Source organism: Canis lupus, chromosome X, assembly GCF_011100685.1.
Source record: "Canis lupus familiaris isolate Mischka breed German Shepherd chromosome X, alternate assembly UU_Cfam_GSD_1.0, whole genome shotgun sequence".
In the NCBI taxonomy this organism is placed as follows: Eukaryota; Metazoa; Chordata; class Mammalia; order Carnivora; family Canidae; genus Canis; species Canis lupus.
The window spans coordinates 57,181,273-57,204,138 of record NC_049260.1 but is presented as its reverse complement, the minus strand read 5'-3'; the positions used below and the strand labels follow the sequence as shown (position 1 = coordinate 57,204,138).

The following is a 22,866-nucleotide window of genomic DNA, read 5'->3' as shown; positions in this document are numbered from 1 at the left end:
TCCTTACTCTCCTGCTGATATCTTAGAGACCAAGAAGACAATGCTAAGGGATAGGGGGTTTTCCATTTCTCTTTGCCTTTCTTTCATTCAGAGACTATGACCGGCTGTATCTCAATAGGCTGAAATCTATGAACAGCAGATAAGGTGGTAAAAAAAGTGTTAGGTAATTCCCCAGGGCTGATGGAGCCAGAATCACTTTGTACTGAGCTTCCACTGTTCTCAAACTGGGAGATTTTCTTTTTGATTGTCTTTCTCTCTTTGGCTCTGCGATTCTGAAACCAGATTTTCACCTGAAACAAAAAATACTTTAGATTAATGTGGCATCATATTGAATTCATTTTTCATAGTCATTGCTGATATTGTACAGGGATTTTAGCATTTACAAAGCCCTATCACATGTGTCACTTCATTCGAGCCTCCCAATGACCTTGTGAAGTATACCTATTTACAGGTTAAAAAAAAAAAAGCTGAGATTGAGAGAAAGAGTGTCTTGCGTAAGATGAAACTTTGGGATCAAATCCAGGCCTATTGATTCTAAATGCTGTGCTCTTTATATTATACCTCACCCACCACACCTCTTTTGCCCAGGTAGAAATAAATAATAGAATGGCAGATGCTGAGGTGTGGTGATAAAAAGGTGATTTAAATAACAAAGTAACTTCCTAATAGGTTTAATGAAACAGAACTGAGTGAACAGGGGTGATGAAATACTATATTTCTTGCTGTGATACCAATGTGCCTTCATACCTGTATGAAATGCAAGTTGCTTGGGATAGGCAACACACTAATGGACTTCCCAACTCTAGCATTCTAGAATTCTAGGATTACTTCTAGATTTAAGTGAAAAAACATCAGGTAGTTGTGTAATGTCAAAGTTGGATAAATGGAAACCATTGATCTTTGTCATGCTCTAATCTTCACTGAGTACCTATAGTATGCTAAAATTTGATGCAGGCATCATAGAAGTTTATGGACCATAGAAAGTTACATATCCTACCCTGAATAATAGAAAAACTTGGTTCAGGTAGTAGCATTGGTGTTCAGTTACTATTGTAGTTTGACTAATATGAACCAGATAATTGCCATGATCATCAAATCGCCACTTCATACATTGGTATAACTATTTGGGAATCAAACAAGGTTTTGACTTGACTAATTAATTCTATGGAAGTTTTAATTTTCCTCCTCCTATGTCCCACCCCTTTGCTTTTCCCCTCTGCATATTGCACCCACATTCAACTATTAATTAACTCACTGACCAATGAGACCAAACTAGGAGGTCCAATAGGATGAATGTGGGCTTTAAGAGAGCTTGGAAAATGTCTTAGTTTTCTGTTTTGCTTCTACTCTTGCTTACAGACTTCCCTAAAACCTCAGCTTATTGAAATAACTTTAAGACATGTTGGATATACTTTCAGTGTACTGTCTTTCAGAAAGGCCCAGGTTGACTGCCAGTTCTGATTTTCTCTGAATGGTGATGTATCTGTTGCAGTGGAATTCCTTCTCTAGCTCCAATCTTTGATGATCGGTGTAAACCACACGATACTTTTCTTTTGTCCTGGTTTTCCCTATTAGGGGAGAGAAGCAATATATTTAATCATATTTTACTTCTTTGGAGATTATTTGGTTGAAGGAATTATAACTACTGTTCCCATCCTTATTTATTACTTTCAAATATGAAACAAGTACATTTTTTGAACCATATGTCATATGTCCACTTCTCCATTAATTTTTTGTCATCTGTGACTATTTACACACACACACACCACACACACACACACACAAAACACACCACCATGACCTACATACGCCAAAGCATTTTATTTTTTTAAAGCAAACACTTAATCCATGATTTTCATTCCCTTTCCTTTCATTCATTTCCATTTCAACTCACATATAGGAGTAGTATTGGCAGTAATAGCAACATATAGCTACATACACTTTCCTATATATATCTTATGCAGTTCATTCATACCATTTCCTATTGAACTTCTCACCTACACTTTTAAATTATGCAGAATATGTCTTATCCCCATTTTTCCTTTAAGAAACCTAAGGCTCAGTGTAGGTAAGTAAGTTGTTTTGTGCTAGTGAGCTGAAGTATGGGGACCCAAACACATACCTCTGACTCACAGTCCAGTATGATTTCCAGTTTAAATATGCTAGGAAACATAAGAATGGCTCAAGTGTGGCAAACTATTCTGTGATCCTGACATTATTAGTTACATACATTCTAGTTATGTATATATTCTTTTTTTTAAGATTTTATTATTTATTCATGAGAGACACACAAAGAGAGAGCGAGAGGCAGAGACACAGGCAGAGGGGGAAGCAGGATCCGTGCAGAGAGCCTTATCTGATGTGGGACTCGATCCAGGGACTCCAGGATCACATCCTGGGCCGAAGGCAGGCACTAAACCGCTGCGCCACCCAGGGATCCCCTATGTATAACATTCTATAGAGAATTTTGTTTGGATAGTAAGTGACAACTAAGTGACAATTTAGATTCTGTTTTAGGATAGCCCCTATTATCCAATAGAAAAAAATATTTTGTGAGGGTCTTAATCAACTTTTATTCCCAAGTGGCTAATGAATGGGGGGAATGGGGACATATTGACTAGGCAGAATAAAATGAGTATTCTAGTATTCTTTGAAAGGATATATAAACATTTGCTTTGTGTTACAACATTTAACTAATTTCTCATGCCCTTCCTCAAATACAGTTTTATTCCTCTTTTAAATTTTCCAAAGGTGATTAGGAAGCTTCCCTTTCTTTCAATTTTTCTAACTCCCTCCAGGAGGATCTTCCTCTTTTTCTCTATGGCATTTGGCAAACTGCTTCTGATCTTCCCTGATTGTTTTGATGTGAGGTTTTGGGGAGTGATCTGTAGGACAAAGGTTTCTTTAAAGTGGTTCTCTAAACCCTATTGAGGTGTTAAGATGCAGCACAGGCCCAACAAAGGAGCTACATAGCATCAGATCCCATCCTGAACCCTCTTTACATTTAGGAACACCAACCAGTTGGTTTGGAATTTACAAGCCCTAAACAAATGTGAGACACTCTTTCATCTTCAGGAAAGAAAAAAGACAAAATGCAGAAACAAATTCTGGATGAGAGATATGTATTAAACTTAATACTAAGTTTAGTATGGCAGAATGACTCATGGACAAATGAACTAGACAAAACTTTACTCCTTGAAAATTGAAAATGATGAGCCCCAGTCCTTTAACTTAGCTGGAAGACCAAAACTGTAAGCTGGTTTTGAATCCAGGAAACCAAAGGTCTGACATTTGGTTAGTTACAAAGGTAGAATGTAGATTTGAGATCAGAATGAAAACTTTGAGTTTTAATTTATTTCCAGAACCTCATTATCTTAGGATCAAAAAATATTTTTGGAGAGATGCCTCCTCAAACCCTTTGTAATCCCTAAGTAGCTGAGCATTTACATTCTAACTGGAGGCAGAAGTTAAAATTCAACTTGTGTGTGTCTGTGTTTTCTGCTCTTTGATAGTAAATATAACCAGACTTCAAAAACTCTGGAAGGTTGTAGTCCTTCCCCACCCCCATTGGTCATAAATTGCCCTCTTGCAGTTTCTTCTAAGGACAATAAAGTCAAGACCAGGCCTCTTTATTTGCAATGAAAATCCTCACCCTATCCGGCAATATAACCCCTGAAGAAAGGAGGGATGAGGAAGAACCAGACTGCATATCAAAGCCATGTGAAATGGTAAAAGGAGTCTGTTGCCTCAATCTGACAGATAAGGCCTCAACCCTCAAGAAGATGTAGCTCAGGGGAAATATTAATGGCATAGTTTGCAGAGAGAAATGAATTTCTCCGCTGGAACACCTGCTCCCCGATGTTTATAGCAGCAATGTCCACAATAGCCAAACTGTGGAAGGAGCCTCGGTGTCCATCGAAGATGAATGGATAAAGAAGATGTGGTATATGTATACAATGGAATATTACTCAGTCATTAGAAATGGCAATACCCACCATTTGCTTCCACGTGGTTAGAACTGGAGGGTATTATGCTGAGTGAAATAAGTCAATTGGAAAAGGACAAACATTATATGGTCTCATTCATTTGGGGAATATAAAAATTAGTGAAAGGGAATAAGGGAAAGGAGAGAAAAGGAGTGAAAATATCAGTGAGGGTGACAAAACATGAGAGACACCTAACTCTGGGAAACAAGGGGTAGTGGAAAGGAAGGTGGGTGGGGGGTTGGGGTGACTGGGTGATGGGCACTGGGGGGTACTTGGTGGGATGAGCACTGGGTGTTATGCTAAATGTTGGCAAATTGAACTCCAATTAAAAAATTTAAAAGGGATCCCTGGGTGGCGTAGCGGTTTGGCGCCTGCCTTTGGCCCAGGGCGCGATCCTGGAGACCTGGGATCGAATCCCACATCAGGCTCCCGGTGCATGGAGCCTGCTTCTCCCTCTGCCTGTGTCTCTGCCTCTCTCTCTCTCTCTCCGTGACTATCATAAATAAATAAATTAATTAAAAAAATTTAAAAAAAAAGAAATGAATTTCTCTTGTGTCCTTTCTCCTGAACTCTCTTCTTTCTTCTGCCTCATTGCCTCTGCCCTTAAATGATGAAACTGAATTGAATGGGATTTGGATATGTTCTAGTATAGCATAATGTCCATATTCCCGTACCAAACCAAAGCAAAGAGGTTGAAAACCAGGTTCCTTCTATAGGAAGTACAGTGCAATTGATCCCATCTTAGTTACTTTCCATCTTAAGATAATCCTGTGCTGCTTTTAGTTAAAAATTGTATCCAAATTCATTTTAAAAAATTGTCCATGAAATGGTCAAAACCAAGGAGCATAATGATAAGCTTCAAGAATTGTTAAGCAGCAACAAGAAAAGAATTATTAAGCAACGTATTTTCTGAAGTGCCTTAATTGAGTAAAAAGTAAGAAGTATAACTTCCTCAGTGTTTTGTCCAGTGGATTAATCAGAATTATTCAAGGTTTGTTTCTTCCCTTACCCTCTTTTCCACTCCTAACAAAAAAAGCCTTTCTCCAACCCTGCTTAGATTATCACCTTGCGGAGGAGGGGCAAGATGGCGGAAGAGTAGGGTCCCCAAATCACCTGTCCCCACCAAATTACCTAGATAACCTTCAAATCATCCTGAAAAATCTACGAATTCGGCCTGAGATTTAAAGAGAGAACAGCTAGAATGCTACAGTGAGAAGAGTTCACGCTTCTATCAAGGTATGAAGTGGGGGGGGGGAGAAATAAAGAAACAAAAGGCATCCAAGGGGGAGGGGCCCCACGAGGAGCCAGGTTAAGGCCGGGGCAAGTGCCCCCAGGACAGGAAAGCACCGTCCCAGAGAAGCAGGAGCTTCACCAATCTTTCTGGGAGGAAAGGCGCTTGCAGGGAGTTAGAGCAGGACACCAGGAGGGCGGGGATGCCCTCAGGCTCCCTGGGACACTAACAGAGCACCTGCGCCCTGGGGAGAGTGTGCAGAGCTCCCTAAAGGGCTGCAGCGCGTGCACGGTTGGACCCGGGAGCAGCTCGGAGGGGCTCTGGTGTCGGCTCCACGGAGAGGCGGCTGCGCGGCTGGGAGCCCGAATCCAACAGCGCAGGCCCGGGAGCACAGGGCGTCGGGACACAGCCCAGGATCCGGCCTCCCCCCAGGACAGGCAGAGACCGGGAGGGCACAGGACAGCAAGGACACTCCTGCCTGGAGCTGAGCAGATCAGCGGCCCCGTCCCTGGAGCCTCCAGGCCCCTGCAGAGGGAGAGCTCCGGAGTTCCTGCAGGGGCTGAATCCAGGTTTCCAGAGCTGCCGCAGCCACTGGGGTTGTTCCTCCAGGGGCCTCACGGGGTAAACAACCCCCACTGAGCCCTGCACCAGGCAGGAGGCAGAGCAGCTCCCTCAAGTGCTAACACCTGAAAATCAGCACAACAGGCCCCTCCCCCAGAAGACCAGCTAGACGGACAAGATCCAGGGGAAGTCAAGGGACTTAAAGTATACAGAATCAGAAGATACACCCCCGTGGTTTTTTTTCTTTTTTCTTTTTGATTTCTGATTGCTTCCCCCACCCTTTTTCCCCCTTTCTTTCATTTTCTTTTTCTTCTTCTTCTCTTTTTTCCTTTTTCTCTTCCTTTTTTCTTTTTACTTTTTTCTCTTTTCTTTCCTTCTTTCTCTCTCTTTTTCTCCTTTTCCCAATACAACTTGTTTTTGGCCATTCTGCACTGAGCAAAATGACTAGAAGGAAAACCTCACCTCAAAAGAAAGAATCAGAAACAGTCCTCTCTCCCACAGAGTTACAAAATCTGGATTACAATCCAATGTCAGAAAGCCAATTCAGAAGCACTATTATACAGCTACTGGTGACTCTAGAAAAAAGCATAAAGGATTCAAGAGACTTCATGACTGCAGAATTTAGATCCAATCAGGCAGAAATTAAAAATCAATTGAATGAGATGCAATCCAAACTAGAAGTCCTAATGACGAGGGTTAATGAGGTGGAAGAACCAGTGAGTGACATAGAAGACAAGTTGATGGCAAAGAGGGAAACTGAGGAAAAAAGAGACAATTAAAAGACCATGAGGATAGATTAAGGGAAATAAGGGACAGCCTGAGGAAGAAAAACCTACGTTTAATTGGGGTTTCCGAGGGCGCTGAAAGGGCCAGAGGGCCAGAATATGTATTTGAACAAATCCTAGCTGAAAACTTTCCTAATCTGGGAAGGGAAACAGGCATTCAGATCCAGGAAATAGAGAGATCCCCCCCTAAAATCAGTAAAAACCGTTCAACACCTCGACATTTAATAGTGAAGCTTGCAAATTCCAAAGATAAAGAGAAGATCCTTAAAGCAGCAAGAGACAAGAAATCCCTGACTTTTATGGGGAGGAATATTAGGGTAACAGCAGACCTCTCCACAGAGACCTGGCACGCCAGAAAGGGCTGGCAGGATATATTCAGGGTCCTAAATGAGAAGAACATGCAACCAAGAATACTTTATCCAGCAAGGCTCTCATTCAAAATGGAAGGAGAGATAAAGAGCTTCCAAGACAGGCAGGAACTGAAAGAATATGTGACCTCCAAACCAGCTCTGCAAGAAATTTTAAGAGGGACTCTTAAAATTCCCCTTTCAGAAGAAGTTCAGTGGAACAATCCACAAAAATGGACTGAATAGATATCATGATGACACTAAACTCATGTTTATAGCAGCAATGTCCACAATAGCCAAACTGTGGAAGGAGCCTCGGTGTCCATCGAAAGATGAATGGATAAAGAAGATGTGGTTTATGTATACAATGGAATATTACTCAGCCATTAGAAACGACAAACACCCACCATTTGCTTCAATGTGGATGGAACTGGATGGTATTATGCTGAGTGAAATGAGTCAATCGGAGAAGGACAAACATTATATGTTCTCATTCATTCATTCGGGGAATATAAATAATAGTGAAAGGGAATATAAGGGAAGGGAGAAGAAATGTGTGGGAAATATCAGAAAGGGAGACAGAACATAAAGACTCCTATCTCTGGGAAATGATCTAGGGGTATGGAAGGGGAGGAGGCCGGGGGGTGGGGGTGAATGGGTGACGGGCACTGAGGGGGACACTTGATGGGATGAGCACTGGGTGTTATTCTGTATGTTGGTAAATTGAACACCAATAAAAAATTAATTTATATAAAAAAAGATTATCACCTTGCCAAAACTCATTCAAGACTACAACTCTGGGTAATAGAAAAGACGAAAAAATAATTCCTAGCTGTAATGCACTGACAATGTTTAAAATATGAAAACACTTAACTTTTCACAGAACCTTTCTATGGGTTCCTCTTCATATAATCTTTAAAATGAGTTGTGTATTGGAACAGACCACTTAGAGAACAAAGTGTAAATAAAATTATCTTTTTTAAAGAATCAAATCACCTAGGGGACAGTCATTTATTCTGTCAGTCCCCTTTCCTTAGAAAATCAAATGTGATAGTAGTCACTATGGAGGGTTTTATTTGATTACCTTAATCAGAGAGGGGTTACTTCCATTTTGTAGTTCATCTAATTGTCTTCTCAGCCATAAGCCAAATGTTGTTCCAAAATACTACAGAGTGAAGTAGACAATTTAGCAGGATCTGATTCATTCATTCATTTAACAAATACTTGTTTAACACTATATACGAAGATAAAAATGGGTGCATTTTGGTTCAGAGTGATCCTGTGAGATGATCAGCTTAATTTTTTACATGTAATTCATAACCTGAGATCCATAGAAGGGCTTCAGTGGATCCATGCATCTCTCAAAATTAGTTTAAAAATGTGCGTGTGTCAATGTGTGGACATGTGTGTGTATACACACATGCATTTGGGTCCAAGTGTGTTTACTTTTGTGCATATTTTCTGGGGAGAAGGTCCATACTTCGTGTTATATTCTTAAATCGCTGCTAAATCTGCACCTTGGGCTACAAGCATATAGCAAAAGGATAATTTTAATTGATAAGACATTATTAAAGTGAAACAAAGATTGACTCTAATAAAGCCTCATCTACAAGATAAATTGCCAGGAGTCAGAGGGGTTCCAAAATAATCCAATTTTAGATTACTTAATAGAATTTTGAGAGAAAATCTTGTGACGGTGACATTGTATAGCCAGGTTTAAAGGTTTGTGATAAAGGTACCGCAAATTAAGGAGTCCCTTTCTAAACTTCTCCTGGCACCAGCATTACCCGAGAAGGAGACCTGAGCTCATAAAAACAAATACAAATAGAAGACTTTTAAGCAGAGAAACTTGTCACATTTTCCCTCATAAACAAAAATTCAAGACTCAAGATCATTTCTTTTGTCCTCCCCTGCCCCCATTGTTCTCTCTTCCAAACACAGTAATGACTTTCCTCTTCTAATGTGTTTGAAAACATAATCTTGGACTGGGAGCAGCTACTTTTTGACTTTTGTATCTTTTGCTAATCTTAGGGTTTAGTAAATGGATGTTAATTACAACCCTAAAATTAGATGTAATAACAGCCCCAGGATTGCCCCACCTTAACCTCAGGCTTTATTCTATTTAGCCAGCTGACTCACCCATATTTTTAAAAATTCAGATTTCCTCCAAACACTTTAAAACCAAGTGTTTAAGCTCTACTCTTTTATTTTTTGAAAAGATTTTGTTTATTTATTCATGAGAGACACACAGAGGCAGAGACATAGGCAGAGGGAAAAGCAGGCTCCCCGCAGCCCGGGACCTCGGGATCAGAGCCCTGAGCTGAAAGCAGATGCTCAACCACTGGGCCACCCAGGTGTCCCTTAAACTCTACTCTTAATTTCTGATTGCTACCCTGGTAATGTCCCAATCAAACAGAACTGCCTCTTCCTAGCTAAGAATCCTTCTAATGATAAAAGTTGGTCCCTTCCCACTCTCTTGCCCTTGCTTTTTGAAGGGGAGTAAAAGTGCAGAACTGTGAACGAATGTATAATCATTATGGACAAATGCTATTTCCTTCCCAGAGGGATAAAAGTGATAGAGTCAATTTTACCAATTTTCTCTAATGACGGGGAGTCATAGGTTGGAATAACAAAAATGTGATAAAAGAACAACTACAAAAAAAAAAAAAAAAAAAAAGAACAACTACAGGGCAGCCCTGGTGACTCAGGGGTTTAGCTCTGCCTTCAGCCCGCCTGATCCTGGAGACCCGGAATGGAGTCCGGCATCGGGCTCACTGCATGGAGCCTGCTTCTCCCTCTGCCTGTGTCTCTGCCTCTCTCCCTGTGTCTCTCATGAATAAATAAATAAAATCTTTTTTTTTAAAAAAAAAAAGAACAACTACACCTGAAAACCTACATCTTGCTGCCTTCTCCCCATGCAAGGTTAAAGCAAAGTGCCCATTTCCCCTGCCCTGGGCTCCCAGCAGCTGCCCACTGGCTTGCTGGTACCAGCGTGGGTCAGCATTAGTCTAGAATCTCTGTGCCTTCCTAAATTCCATCATAGACCTGTCCCCACCCCTTTGTCTCCAGAAGCCTTCCTGGATAGTGATGAAGTCTTTAAGCACCTATTAGTGCTGAGGCTGCTATTCCTGTGTGCCCAGGGATGTTAGAATGGAGTTTATTATGTCCCAGCAGTGTGCTGTTGCCTTCTCACCTAACTCAATGATTCCATTGGCAGAAAGGACATTAGAAGAAGGTTTGAGTCCACCTTGCCTCTGCCAGCTTGGGTGAAGGAAGCTGCAGCTTTCTTGAGAGGCCAGGATGACAAGGCCACTTTGCCATTGGGGCTTTTGTGGCTAAGCTGGAGGGTCCATTGCCAGCCAAGCACTATGAAACCTAAGTTGAGCATCATCAGTTTTTGAGGGGAGCACACCTGCCAAGATGGGGAAGGATTTTAAAGGGAAAGGGCAAGCAGCAGTGACAGGACTGGGATCGTGGCTACCCTCTTGCTTCGTTCACCCATTGATCTTTCCTGTACATATGTTTTCCCAACTGGGCACAATGTGTCCGTTTTCCCCCAGCTTGCTCCCTTGACTCATCAGAAAACAATGAAAAACACTCCTAGGGTCAGTTTGATTCCAAGCACTGCACTCTTCTGGGTTTGAGCAGAGGCTTATGCAAGGGAGGTCACTAATGGGAGGGGATTCGGGCACTTAGCCATGCAGTAATCCTCAGCTACTAAACTGTCCCTGGAGAGCCTGAGAAGTAGGAGAGCAGACAGGCCAACAGAAGTAGAAGCCAAGCAAAGGAAGGAAAAGTTTGAGGGTATTGGGACCCATTACTCACCGGTCACCTGCAAGGTCTTTCGCATCCATGCAGAGGGGCTGTGGCGGCTTCTGTTGGGAGAACTGGCATCTGCAGCTTCAGCGTCTATGGGGAACAGCAACCGGCTGGATGGGGCTGGCAGGCTTCCACTGGTGCTTCCCCCGCCCGCAGGGCCCAAGTTGCTGTATTCCTGAGAGCCAAAAGCGGAAGGGTTCGAGATCATGTCGTTCATGGGCACCGTGCCCACTGTACTGGATGGTCCGGGGTACACATTCCAGTCTTCTCGAGAGGGGCTATAGGGTGAACCCCAGACCCCCAGCGATGGCCCGTGAGGATCCACGCTGGGTATATGGGGATACCCCATGTCGTGCGCATAGGCAGGCACCGCTGTGAAGTTGGAGGCTGGCAGGAGACTCCCACTGCTACCAGTGCCGGCAGTCCCCGCGGTGCTGCTTCTGGCCGTGCTCCTGAGAGTACCCAGGTACATGCCTGCTTCTTTTTCCAAAAGGCAGCTTCTGTACTTGATGGCTTGGGTATGAGGAAAGAGCTCCCTAAGCCATTCTAAAGTTCTTGTAAGGCCTCAACCCGACTTTGAGAAGCAGCAGGGAATCAATAGGTAAAGCGGTAGCTGTGCTGCACGGCCCCCCTGTACGTCTCAGACTACGGCATCCGAGTTTCCTGCCGGTCAGGTTTCCAGGTGACTGGTAGCCCGGTGTAGTTGGGCCACCAATGGCTAGGCTGACGTCAAGGGGCTTCAGGCTTTTACATAGCATTTGCATTCAAATGAAGGGCCATTTCGCTTTCACTGGGACTTGATGTCTCTGTGCTCCCTCTCCCAGAGCTCCCAGGCCTTTCTATCCCATCTTTTTCACTTTTGTCCGTCTGGTCCCCATAGCATTAGTTTGTGCTTTTGGAAGCAAGAGTTCCTCCAAAGGTTTCTGACCAGTTCCCTCCAAATTGAGATGAAGACAGGCAGAAACAGGGACAAGGCCTGCTCTTTGGGATTCAGTCCTTATCCTGGGGCCTCCTCTTTCTGCTGAACTTCCCTGGCTTAGCCCAACCTACATCTGTGGTATCCCCTCTTGCCACATATCCCTGCTGGGGTATTCCACTGGAACTGGCCCAGGATACCACTGAAAAGAGCTTTCCCTTCTCTTCCTTGCTCCCTCCCCCAGGAGGAGGGCTTTGTTTCTAAGAACAGATTCATTTCACAGGTATATATCGTGTATCTACTGAATGCTAGGCACTGTTGTAGGCACTGGGGACACAACAGTGAACAAGAGTCAAACATTTTTACTCTGCCTTCCTAAGGTTACATACATTCCAGTGGATGACAGGCTGGATTAATCGGATGTTTTACAAATATTCACAAATTAAAGAAAGATGAAGAGAGTAGGTTATGAAAAAAAGAAAGGGAGGAGGACGATGTGGGTTAATGGGCTAATTTTAATGTCAGTTTACTAGTCTCAGGGGTCTTTCTATCAGGTATTATGACTTCTGCCTCAAAACCAGAGTCCCAAGGGGTCAAATTCCTGCAGTCTCAAATCTAGGGCAGCCACAGATTCCAACTTTCTTTCACACTTGAGGAAATTGCCTTTGTAAAGTTCCAATTATTGAAAAAGACATGGGCTTGCCAGTAGATGCCAATGAACACAAGATCTTGGTTCAAGAAAACAGTCAGCTTTCTGACCACAAAACCAATCTGTATCCCAGTGTTCTTCCCCCATCCCCCTCTTCCCCACCCCCTCCCAAACCTACCACAACATTTAATCTAGACTATGTGCCTACTCAGTGAATGTGCTCCTCTATAAAGTTCAATCCAAACTGGCACCCCTATTAACTGATCTCTCTTTGGCTTTGGGAATATCACTTAACCTCTGGGAACTTCAGGGATTTTTCCAATGCAAAATAGAGATCCTAACACTCTCTACATTACAAAGCAGGATTCACTGAGATAATATATGCAGATTGCTTAATTTAGTGCATGGTATACAGTAGGTAACCACTGTATCCATTAATTCACTCAACAAATGTTTATTGAATGCTAGGTGCTGTTCTATGCATGGAGGCATCAATAGTGAACAGAAAAAAATCCCTGAGTTTACTAAGCTTATATTATAGTGAGGAGAGACACTAATAAGTAATTACATTTTATGGTATATCAATACTGTGAAGCAAAATAAAGCAGGAAGGAAGGTACAGAATGCTGAGGGTGGATGGGTGTTGTCATTTTAAATGTAGTGGTCTGGGAAGACCTCATCTTGAAATGACATTTAAATAAAATATAGAATAGGTACTGGTATGAGCTATAAGGAGAAGATCCAGACAGGGAACATGTGAAAAGAGAATGAGAGAATGTCTGTCTTCTCTTGGGGTTACAGTAAACAAAACAAAACTGTGTGGCTAAAGAATAGATGGGGTCTGAAAGCCAAGGAAGAGGACGTCATTATAAAGATTCTAATTTTTGTTCTAAATGAGGTAGGGAGACATTGTAGGGTTTTGAGCAGAGGATTGGCATGATTTAAGTTTTGAAGGGATCAGTCTAGCAGTTGGATTAAGAATAGACTGTAAGTGGGCTGATTAATTAAAAGACTATTGCAATAATCCAGGTGAATGACACTGGGGATGGAGGAAAGTAGTTAGATTCTAGATATATTTTGAAGCCTGCTTTGGAGAAGAAGGAAGAGAAGTAACAGAAGTAATTGGTCAGCAAAGACTAATTATGGCCTGGCACTGAGGAAAAGGGACTTAGGGGCAGGGAAAGTAACATACCTGTAAGGCACTTTAAAAAATATTTTATTTATTTATTTGAGAGAGAGAGAGAGAGCACACAGAGGGAAAGGGAAAAGCAAACTCCCCACTGAGCAGAGAGCCCAATGTAGGGCTCAATTCCAGGACCCTGAGATCATGACTTGAGCCAAAGGCAGACCTTAACCAACTGAGCCACCCAGGTTCCCTCTTGTAAGGCACTTTTTACATGTGATCTCACTTAATTTTCACAACAGCTCCATGAGTTATTTATTAGTATTTCCATTTTAGAGATGAAGAAACAGGCTCAGAGATGTACCACGACTATTTAAATGAACTACTGGTGTGTAGTATAGTTAGGTTCCCATCCTAGGTCACCCTAACTGCAAAATTTATGTTTTTAAATTGGAATCAGACTAAATGTACAACCTCAGAGCTTAGGCCTAGGGTTTGGCTTCTATTTTTTTTCTCTGTTCAGGCTCCTAAGTCTGGTGTTCAATACTCTTTATATCATAGGCCCAACTACCCTTTCATTATTCTCTTTCACCTATTCTATACTGAGGCAAACTGATAGACCTGACATTTGAAAAACTGTATCAGGATGGAAGCACATGGAGGACCTTTAAAAGTTAACTAACCCAATATTATCATTTTACTTATGAGAAAACTGAGGGTTTGTGAGGGGAACATGTTCTTTAAGGAAGCGAATGACAGAATTGAGGGTCAAACTCAGGTGTATTGCCTCCCAGATCAATAATCTTTCTCTTAAAAAGTGTCTTTGCTTATGCAATTCCCTCCATGTAGACTGTTTTTCTTTATAAAAAAATGTTCAGTTAAAAATAGAGCTACCCTATGACCCAGCAATTGCACTACTGGGTATTTACCACAAAGATACAGATGCAGTGAAACGTCGGGACACCTGCACCTCAATGTTTATAGCAGCAATGTCCATAATAGCTAAACTGTGGAAGGAGCCTCAGTGTCCATCAAAAGATGAATGGATAAAGAAGATGTGGTACAATGGAATATTACTCAGCCATTAGAAACGACAAATACCCTTCGATGTGGATGGAACTGGAGGGTATTATGTTGAGTGAAGTAAGTCAATCGGAGGACAATCATCACATAGTTTCACTCATACAGGGAATATAAGAAATAGTGAAAGGGATTATAGGGGAAAGGACGGAAAATGAATGGGAAAGATTAGAGAGGGTGACAAAACATGAGAGACTCCTAACTCTGGGAAACAAACAAGGGGTAATGGAAGGGGAGGTGGGAGGAGGGGAATGGGGTGACTGAGTGATGGGTACTGAGGAGGGCACTTGATGGAATGAGCACTGGATGTTATACTATATGTTGGCAAATAGAACTTCAATTTAAAAAATATCTTTAAAAACCCCAAAAGATCAATAAGAAAATAACAAATATTTCAATTGTGACAGGAAAAAAAAAATGTTCGAATTCTCTCTATTCTTCAAGGTTCAGCTCAAAAGCCGCCCCCCCTTTACAGCTTTATGAGATGATGCTCCTCTCAGAAGGCACTCTTCCAATGAAATCTTGCCATTTGCGATTACATGTAATGAGCTAGAGAGTATTATGTTAAGTGAAATAAGTCAGAGAAAGACAAATGCCATATGATTTCACTCTTATGTGGAATTTAAGAAATGAAACAAATGAGCAGAGGAGGAAAAAGAGAGAGGCAAACCAACAGACTCTTAACTATAGAGAACAAACTGATGATTGTCATAAGGGAAGTGGTTGGGGGATGGGTTAAATAGGTGATGAGGATTAAGGAGTGCACTTGCTGTGATGAGCACGGGGTGTTTATGGAAGTGTTGAATCATTATATTGAACACCTGAAACTAATATTACACTGTATGTTACCTAACTGGAATTTAATTAATGAAAACTTTTAAAACATTTCTTAAAAAGAAAGCACTCTTCCAGAATTCCATTATCAACTTACCTCCTTCATTAACTAATACATTCTTTTCCACCTTCGAATTATCTGGGGTTCTATCTGAATCTTTTGGAATTGGAGCACCTTGAAGGAGTATAAGGAAGCATGTTTGAGCCCAGCAGAGTGCAGCGTCATGGAGATGGTAGGGTCTTGGGAAATATTTGTATGCTGAATCAATAAATGACCTTGGAACTATAGACTGGAAATTATCATTTTGACCCAGCTCCAGGGATGTCTAGGAGACAATCCAGTAAGAACATTGTCAAGTACTTGGCAGAACTTGGCTTCAGGATTACTTCATTTTGTGATTTGTTTGTTTCCGGGATAGTGGGAGTGGATCGGGGAAGTTTGGGAGTTAATGGGGAGGCAGATAGGTAGGGATGCTCAGTCTAGTTTATTTGATTGGAGATTTTTATTTCTTTCTTTACCTGAAGATTAACTAGAGCGGCCACCTCACTGAAGAAAACAGAATGGCCAGCAGCAGGAGTCAATCCCCAGTCTGAAGATCAGGGCTCAGGCCATGCATGGGTTATTGAGTACTTTTAAGGAGTGATCTCTTAGTTTTTCTGAGACTTAGAGAGGCACTGGTTAAACAGAGCCTCTATTAGACACTCCCTTCCACTGCCTAACCCTGGAATGACCCCTGCAGACCAGGCTAATTATAAGGCTCACGGGAGATGATGAATGTGAAATTGTTTTGTGAACAGTGCAGTACACCTGTGGTGGACTGTGGGGATCTGGATAAGCCTTTTCTTTTATTTTTTTTATTGGAGTTCAATTTGCCAACATATAGCATAACACCCAGGGCTCATCCCGCCAAGTGCCCCCCTCAGTGCCTGTCACCCAGTCACCCCAACCCCCCCACCTCCCTTTCCATTACCCCTTGTTCATTGCCCACAGTTAGGTGTCTCTCATGTTTTGTCACCCTCACTGATATTTTCACTCACTTTCTCTCCTTTCCCCTTTATTCCCTTTTACTAATTTTTATATTCCCCAAATGAATGAGACCATATAATGTTTGTCCTTCTCCAATTGACTTCTTTCATTCAGCATAATACCCTCCAGCTCTATCCACGTCGAAGCAAATGGTGGGTATTCGTCATTTCTAATGGCTAAGTAATATTCCATTGTATACATATACCACATCTCCTTGATCCATTCATCTTTTGATGGACACTGAGGCTCCTCCCACAGTTTGGCTATTGTGGACATTGCTGCTATAAACATTGGGGTGCAGGTGTCCTGCATTTCACTGCATCTGTATCTTTTGGGTAAATCCCCAGCAGTGCAATGGCTGGGTCGTAGGGTAGCTCTATTTTTAACTCTTTGAGGAACCTCCACACAGTTTTCCAGAGTGGCTGCACCAGTTCACATTCGCACCAACAGTGCGAGAGGGTTCCCCTTTCTCCACATCCTCTCCAACATTTGTTGTTTCCTGTCTTGTTAATTTTCCCCATTCTCACTGGTGTGAGGTGGGATCTCATTGTGGTTTTGATTTGTAATTCCCTGATGACCAGTGATGTGGAGCATTTTCTCATGTGCTTGTTGGCATGTGTATGTCTTCTCTGGTGAAATTTCTGTTCATGTCTCTTGCCCATTTCATGACTGGATTGTTGATTTCTTTGCTGTTGAGTTTACTAAGTTCTTTATAGGTCTTGGATACTAGCCCTTTATCTGATAGATCATTTGCAAATATCTTCTCCCATTCTGTAGGTTGTCTTTGAGTTTTGTTGACTGTTTCTTTTGCTGTGCAGAAGCTTTTTATCATGATGAAGTCCCAATAATTCATTTTTGCTTTTATTTCCTTTGCCTTCATGGATGTATCTTGCAAGAAGTTGCTGTGGCCAAGTTCATAAAGGGTGTTGCCTGTGTTCTCTAGGATTTTGATGGATTCTTGTCTCACATTTAGATCTTTCATCCATTTTGATCTTTGTGTATGGTGTAAGAGAATGGTCTAGTTTCATTCTTCTGCATGTAATTCTTTTCTTTAGTAGGCCTAATGCTTGGGAGGTTCTCACAGGAAAAATAGGACTGATAATAGAAATCACTTTATACAGATGTTGGGAAAATTCATTGCTCCAATCATGTGCTTGACAAATAGCCATTATTATTATTTTTAAAGATTTTATTTATTCATGAGAGACACACAGAGAGAGGCAGAGACACAGGCAGAGGGAGAAGCAGGCTCCATGCAGGGATCCCGACGCGGGACTCAATCCCGGGTCTCAATCCCGGGTCTCCAGGACCACGCCCTGGGCTGAAGGCGGTGCTAAACCACTGAACCACCCAGGCTGCCCCGACGAATAGCCATTATTATTATTATCATCCACAGAGTGGCTAGGACTTCCACAGGACATGAACCTACTGTGCCTCTCTAGCCCACATCCACGCATGGAAGGCGCTGCGATGGGGGGAGATGATCCAGAACAGTTTAAACATTTATGCCTATTAAAATAAATAAATATTTATGCTTATTGCCTCTCTAGTCAAACTTTGCTCTCTGGGCTTTAAAAATAGCTGCCCTCCACTCACCCAACCCCATCTCCCTCGCTTAGTTCTTTGGAGCCTTAGTGATGCCAGTGCTCAAATCTTGGGCAGGGAAGAGGCCTTGTGTTCTTTCCATCCATATTTATCATTGTGATAGGCTTTTGTACTTTCAGGGCCAAACAATTTGGAGAATGAGCACCACTAGGTTTGAGGCCTGTCCCAAAGCATCACAGTGGGGGGCAGGACCAATATGTGTTTTGGCCAAAGATTAAGGTTTTTTCATGGGAACATGAGTTTAGAGGTAGGGTTAGGTCAAGGTTCTGTACCGACCCTACCCTCATGGCCAGCTGCCGGGTTCTGGGTTTGGAAAAGAAGAGGAATAAGGAAGGTCCAGGGCTCTGAGATGGAAGCCAGAAGACTGAGACAGGGAGAAAAAGGCTTCATGGGCATCCAAGGGCATCCTTGATCTTGGGAAGATGGGAGAGAGAAGGAGTATGTAAAGAGGCAAGTAGGACCCAGTGCTAATACCAAGATTCCAAAGTTAGGAAGTATGGGTCAGGGAGGGCTTTTATAGAAGAAAGAGGGAGGAGGAAGGCAGAGAGGCCAACCAATAATGAGGAGACTGCAAACCCAACACTGTAGAATTAAAGGGAATTCAGACTGAGTATGAGAGGATGGGGGAGGGGGGCTAATTCTCTGAAAGAAAAAAGAGAAATTTAAAAAAAAAAGAAAAAAGAGAAATAAAAGTCCTGGCTATCTACTTTGGGACAGATAACCAGAAACTCAGCTCACAGATCCAAGCTAGAACCAGTGCTGGTTCCTTTCTGGGGTGAATTCTCATTAGGCTCACTCTAATCAAAAGGGTTAGATGCCATCAGTCCTGTTTTAAAGTGGTGAGGAAATGGAGGAAGAATGGAGGCTGGGTGAGATTTAGTAACTGGCCCAAGGTTAAATATCCAGTAAGAAGCAGTCACTAAATCATTATCTAGTCTGACCACAATGTTCACGCAGGGCTTGGATATCAGGACTTGGAAAATAATGGCCCAGTTGTTATGCCAATATTTACTGAACACAGAATAAAAGGAAAAATTGGCATAAACATGATGGGAGAAATTTAAATTTTAGCTCTGAAAAATAACATGCCCACTCTGAGGGCCAGGAAGCACTGAGGTGGGTAAACAAGTTGATGAAATATGAAATGGCCTTTTTTAGAAGTCTAAGTGGAACTCTATGAGAGATTGTTTCAGAACAGTTCGGTTTTGAAGTCAAAACAGAGTCATATTAATGACTGACATTTGATTTTATAATGAGCATTTTCACTCTAAAAGGTTTGCTTTTACTTTGATCTTGCTTTGGTCCAGTTTCTTTGTTCTCTCCCACTCAAAATCCCTCTTAACATGATTTCATCTTACTATTTTTGCTTGTTTCCTCATTGGAAAATTTCTTCACTGCATTTTCATTTTCTCCTAAATACCCAAACTTCGTTATCCTTCACATAACCAATTATATATATATATATATATATATATATATATATATATATATATATAATATATATAAACAATTATGTATATATATCTGATAAAATTTATGTTTTAGAGCAGTTTTAGGTTCATAGCAAAATTGAAAGTATAGACAGTTCTTGTATACACCTCTGTTCCCCCACATACCCACAACTTTCACCACTATTGATAACTATTACTTCAGTGGTACATTTATTATAATCAATAAACCTATTTTGATGCATCATTATAGTCCATAGTTTATATTAGGGTTCACTCTTAGTGGTGTCCATTTTATGGGTTTTGAATATATAATGACATGTATCTACCATTGTAGTATCATGGAATACTTTCACTGCCCTAAATATTTTCAGCTATCCCTCTCTACCCCTAATCCCTGACAATTACTGGTATGTTTATTGTTTCCATAGTTTTGAGTTTTCCAAAATGTCATATAGTTGGAATCAAACAGTCTGTAGCCTTTTTGGATTTCCTTCTTTCATTTAATATGCATTTAATGTTCCTCAATGTCTTTTCATGGCTTGGTAGCTCATTTTGTTTTAGCACTGAATAATATTTCACTGTCTAGATGTACCATAGTTTATTTATCCATTTACCTAGTGGAGGACATCTTGGTTGCTTCCAGTTTTTTACAATTATGAATAAAGTTGCTATAAACATCTGTGTGCAGCTTTTGCATGGATAGAAGTTTTTGATTCATTTGGGTAAATACCTAAGAGTGTGACTGCTGGATCATATGATAAAGTATACTTAATTTCAAAAGAAACTGCCAAACTGTCCTCCAAAGTGGCTGTACAATTTTGTATTCCCACCAGCCATGAACGAGAATTCCTATTGCAAGAGGAGTTAAGATGGCAGAACAGTAGGGGGCCCTAAGTTTATCTGGTCCCTCGAGAGTGTATGAAGATAGCTTTCAAAACATTCTGAACACCTGAGAAATCAATCAGAGATCTGAGAAAAGAAATGCTGCAAGTCTACAAGTAGAAAAGCAACCGCCATTTGGAAGGTAGAAGGTTCAGAGACTTGAATGTGGGATGATACAACTAAGGTACAGTGGAGGGAAGGGAACCTGTTTAAGGAGGCTACTGCAAAGTATTATAAGCAGCAGACTGCAAAATCAGAACGTCTCCATTTATTTAGTTCTTTGATATATTTCATCAGCATTCTATAGTTGTTCTCAAAGAGATATTGTATTACATTAGATTTATACCTCAGTATTTAATTTTTTTGGATGATAATGTAAATGGTAATGCATTTTTAAATTTCAAATGCCACTTGTTTACGGCTGACATATACAATGGTGTTTTACTTTTGTATATTAATCTTGTACCCTACAATCTTGCTATAATTGCTTATTAGATCCAGGAGTTTTTAAAATTATAATTCTTTTAAAAATTATAGAATTATAATTGTTTCAACTTTTTTACATAGATTATTTCATCTGCAAAAAATCTTTTATTTCTTTGTTCCCAACTTTTATACCTTTTATTTCCTTTTCAGGTCTTACAGCATTAGCTAAGTACTATGTTGAAAACCAGTGGTGAAAAGGGAAATCCATACCTTGTTCTTGATTTAGTGGGGAAGTTTCTAGTTTCTCACCATTCAGTATGATGTCAGTTGTAGGTTTTTGTAGATTTTTTTGATCAATTTGAAGATGTTCCCTCTATTCCTAGTTTTCCAAGAGTTTTTTTTATCATGAATTTGTGCTAGATTTTATCAAATTCCTTTTCTGCATCTGTCGATATAATCATGTGATTTTCCTCTTTTAGCCTATTGATGTAATGAATTACAACAATTAGTTTTCTAATATTGAACCAGCCTTGCATACCTGGAAAAAATCCCACTTAGTCATGATTTATAATTCATTTATACATAATTATATTCAATTTGCTAATATGTAATTGAAGATCTTTGCATCTATGTTCATGAGAGATATTGGTCTGCAGTTGTTTATAATGTCTTTGGTGTTGGTTTTAGAGTAATGTTGGCCTCATAGAATGAATTAGGAAGTAATTCTCCTGATTTTATCTTCTGAAACAAATAGAAGAGAATTGGTATAATTTCTTTCTTAAAACTTTGGTAGAATTCATCAGTGAACAAACTTGGACTTCTTATTTTGGAAGATTATTAATTATTGATTTAATTAATTTAATAGAAATAGGCCTATTTGGATTGTCTATTTCTTCCTGTGTGAGTTTTGGCAGATTGTATCTTTCAAAGAATTGGTCAATTTATTCTTTTCAAATTTGAGGGCATTGAGTTGTTCTTAATATTTCTTTATTATCCCTTAATGTCCATGGGAACTTTAGTTATGTCCTTTCTTTTGTTGTTGATATGAGGAATTTATGTTCTCTCTCTTTATTCTTTAGTTACCCTAGCCTGAGCCTTATCAATATTTATTTATTTATTTATTTATTTATTTATTTATTTAGATTTTATCTATTTATTTTTACTTTAAAAACATTTTATTTCTCTTTCACACTTTATTTTTTTTTTTAAACTGGAATTCAATTTTTCTCATTGGAGTTCAATTTGCCAACATTTAGCATAACACCCCGTGCTCATCCCGCCAAGTGCCCCCTCAGTGTCCATCACCCAGTGACCCCAGCCCTACCCACCTCCCTTTCCACTACCCCTTATTCATTTCCCACATTTAGGTGTCTCTCATATTTTGTCACCCTCACTGATATTTTCACTCATATTATCTCCTTTCCCTTTATTCCCTTTCACTAATTTTTTTTTAAAGACAGAATACCAAATAACATGGAGAACAGATGTTGACCTTTTTTTTTTAAGATTTTATTTATTTATTCATAGAGACAGAGAGAGAGAGAGAGAGGCAGAGACACAGGCAGAGGGAGAAGCAGGCACCATAGAGAGAGCCTGATGTGGGACTCGATCCAGGGTCTCCAGGATCACGCCCCGGTCTGCAGGCAGCGCTAAACCGCTGCGCCACCAGGGCCACCCTCCTTCACTAATTTTTATATTCCCCAAATGAATGAGACCATATAATGTTTGTCCTTTTCCGATTGACTTATTTCACTCAGCATAATACCCACCAATTCCATCCAAGTCGAAGCAAAGGGTGGGTATTTGTCATTTCTAATGGCTGAGTAATATTCCATTGTATACGTATACCACTTCTTCTTGATCCATTCATCTTTTGATGGACACCGAGGCTCCTTCCACAGTTTGGTTATTGTAGACATTGCTGCTAGAAACATCGGGGTGCAGGTATCCTGCCATTTCACTGCATCTGTATCTTTGGGGTAAATACCCGGCAGTGCAATTGCTGGGTCATACATAGGGCAGATATATTTTTAACTCTTTGAGGAACCTCCACACAGTGTTCCAGAGTGGCACCAGTTCACATTCCCACCAACAGTGCAAGAGGGTGCCCCTTTCTCCACAACCTCTCCAACATTTGTTGTTTC

The 22,866-nt window shown here is 40.8% G+C and overlaps 1 protein-coding gene across 1 annotated transcript; it reads right to left on the bottom strand.

Moving 5' to 3' along the window:
- Positions 1-1,392: 1,392 nt before the first annotated feature.
- LOC119878115 (homeobox protein CDX-4-like) lies at positions 1,393-11,201 on the bottom strand. Its single transcript, XM_038588805.1, has 2 exons — positions 10,736-11,201; positions 1,393-1,568 (listed from the first exon to the last, which is right to left on the bottom strand). The coding sequence occupies exons 1-2, from the start codon at positions 11,199-11,201 to the stop codon at positions 1,393-1,395; spliced, it is 642 nt and encodes a 213-aa protein (XP_038444733.1).
- Between the last annotated feature and the right edge of the window lie 11,665 nt (positions 11,202-22,866).

Excerpts from the sequence above, each read along its gene's own strand:
- LOC119878115 (XM_038588805.1), bottom strand. The coding sequence starts at position 11,201 with ATGTACCTGGGTACTCTCAGGAGCACGGCCAGAAGCAGCACCGCGGGG. Across the intron at positions 1,569-10,735 it reads AAAGACCTTGCAGGTGACCG|GGAAAACCAGGACAAAAGAA; the intron begins GTGAGTAATGGG and ends CTCCCCTAATAG.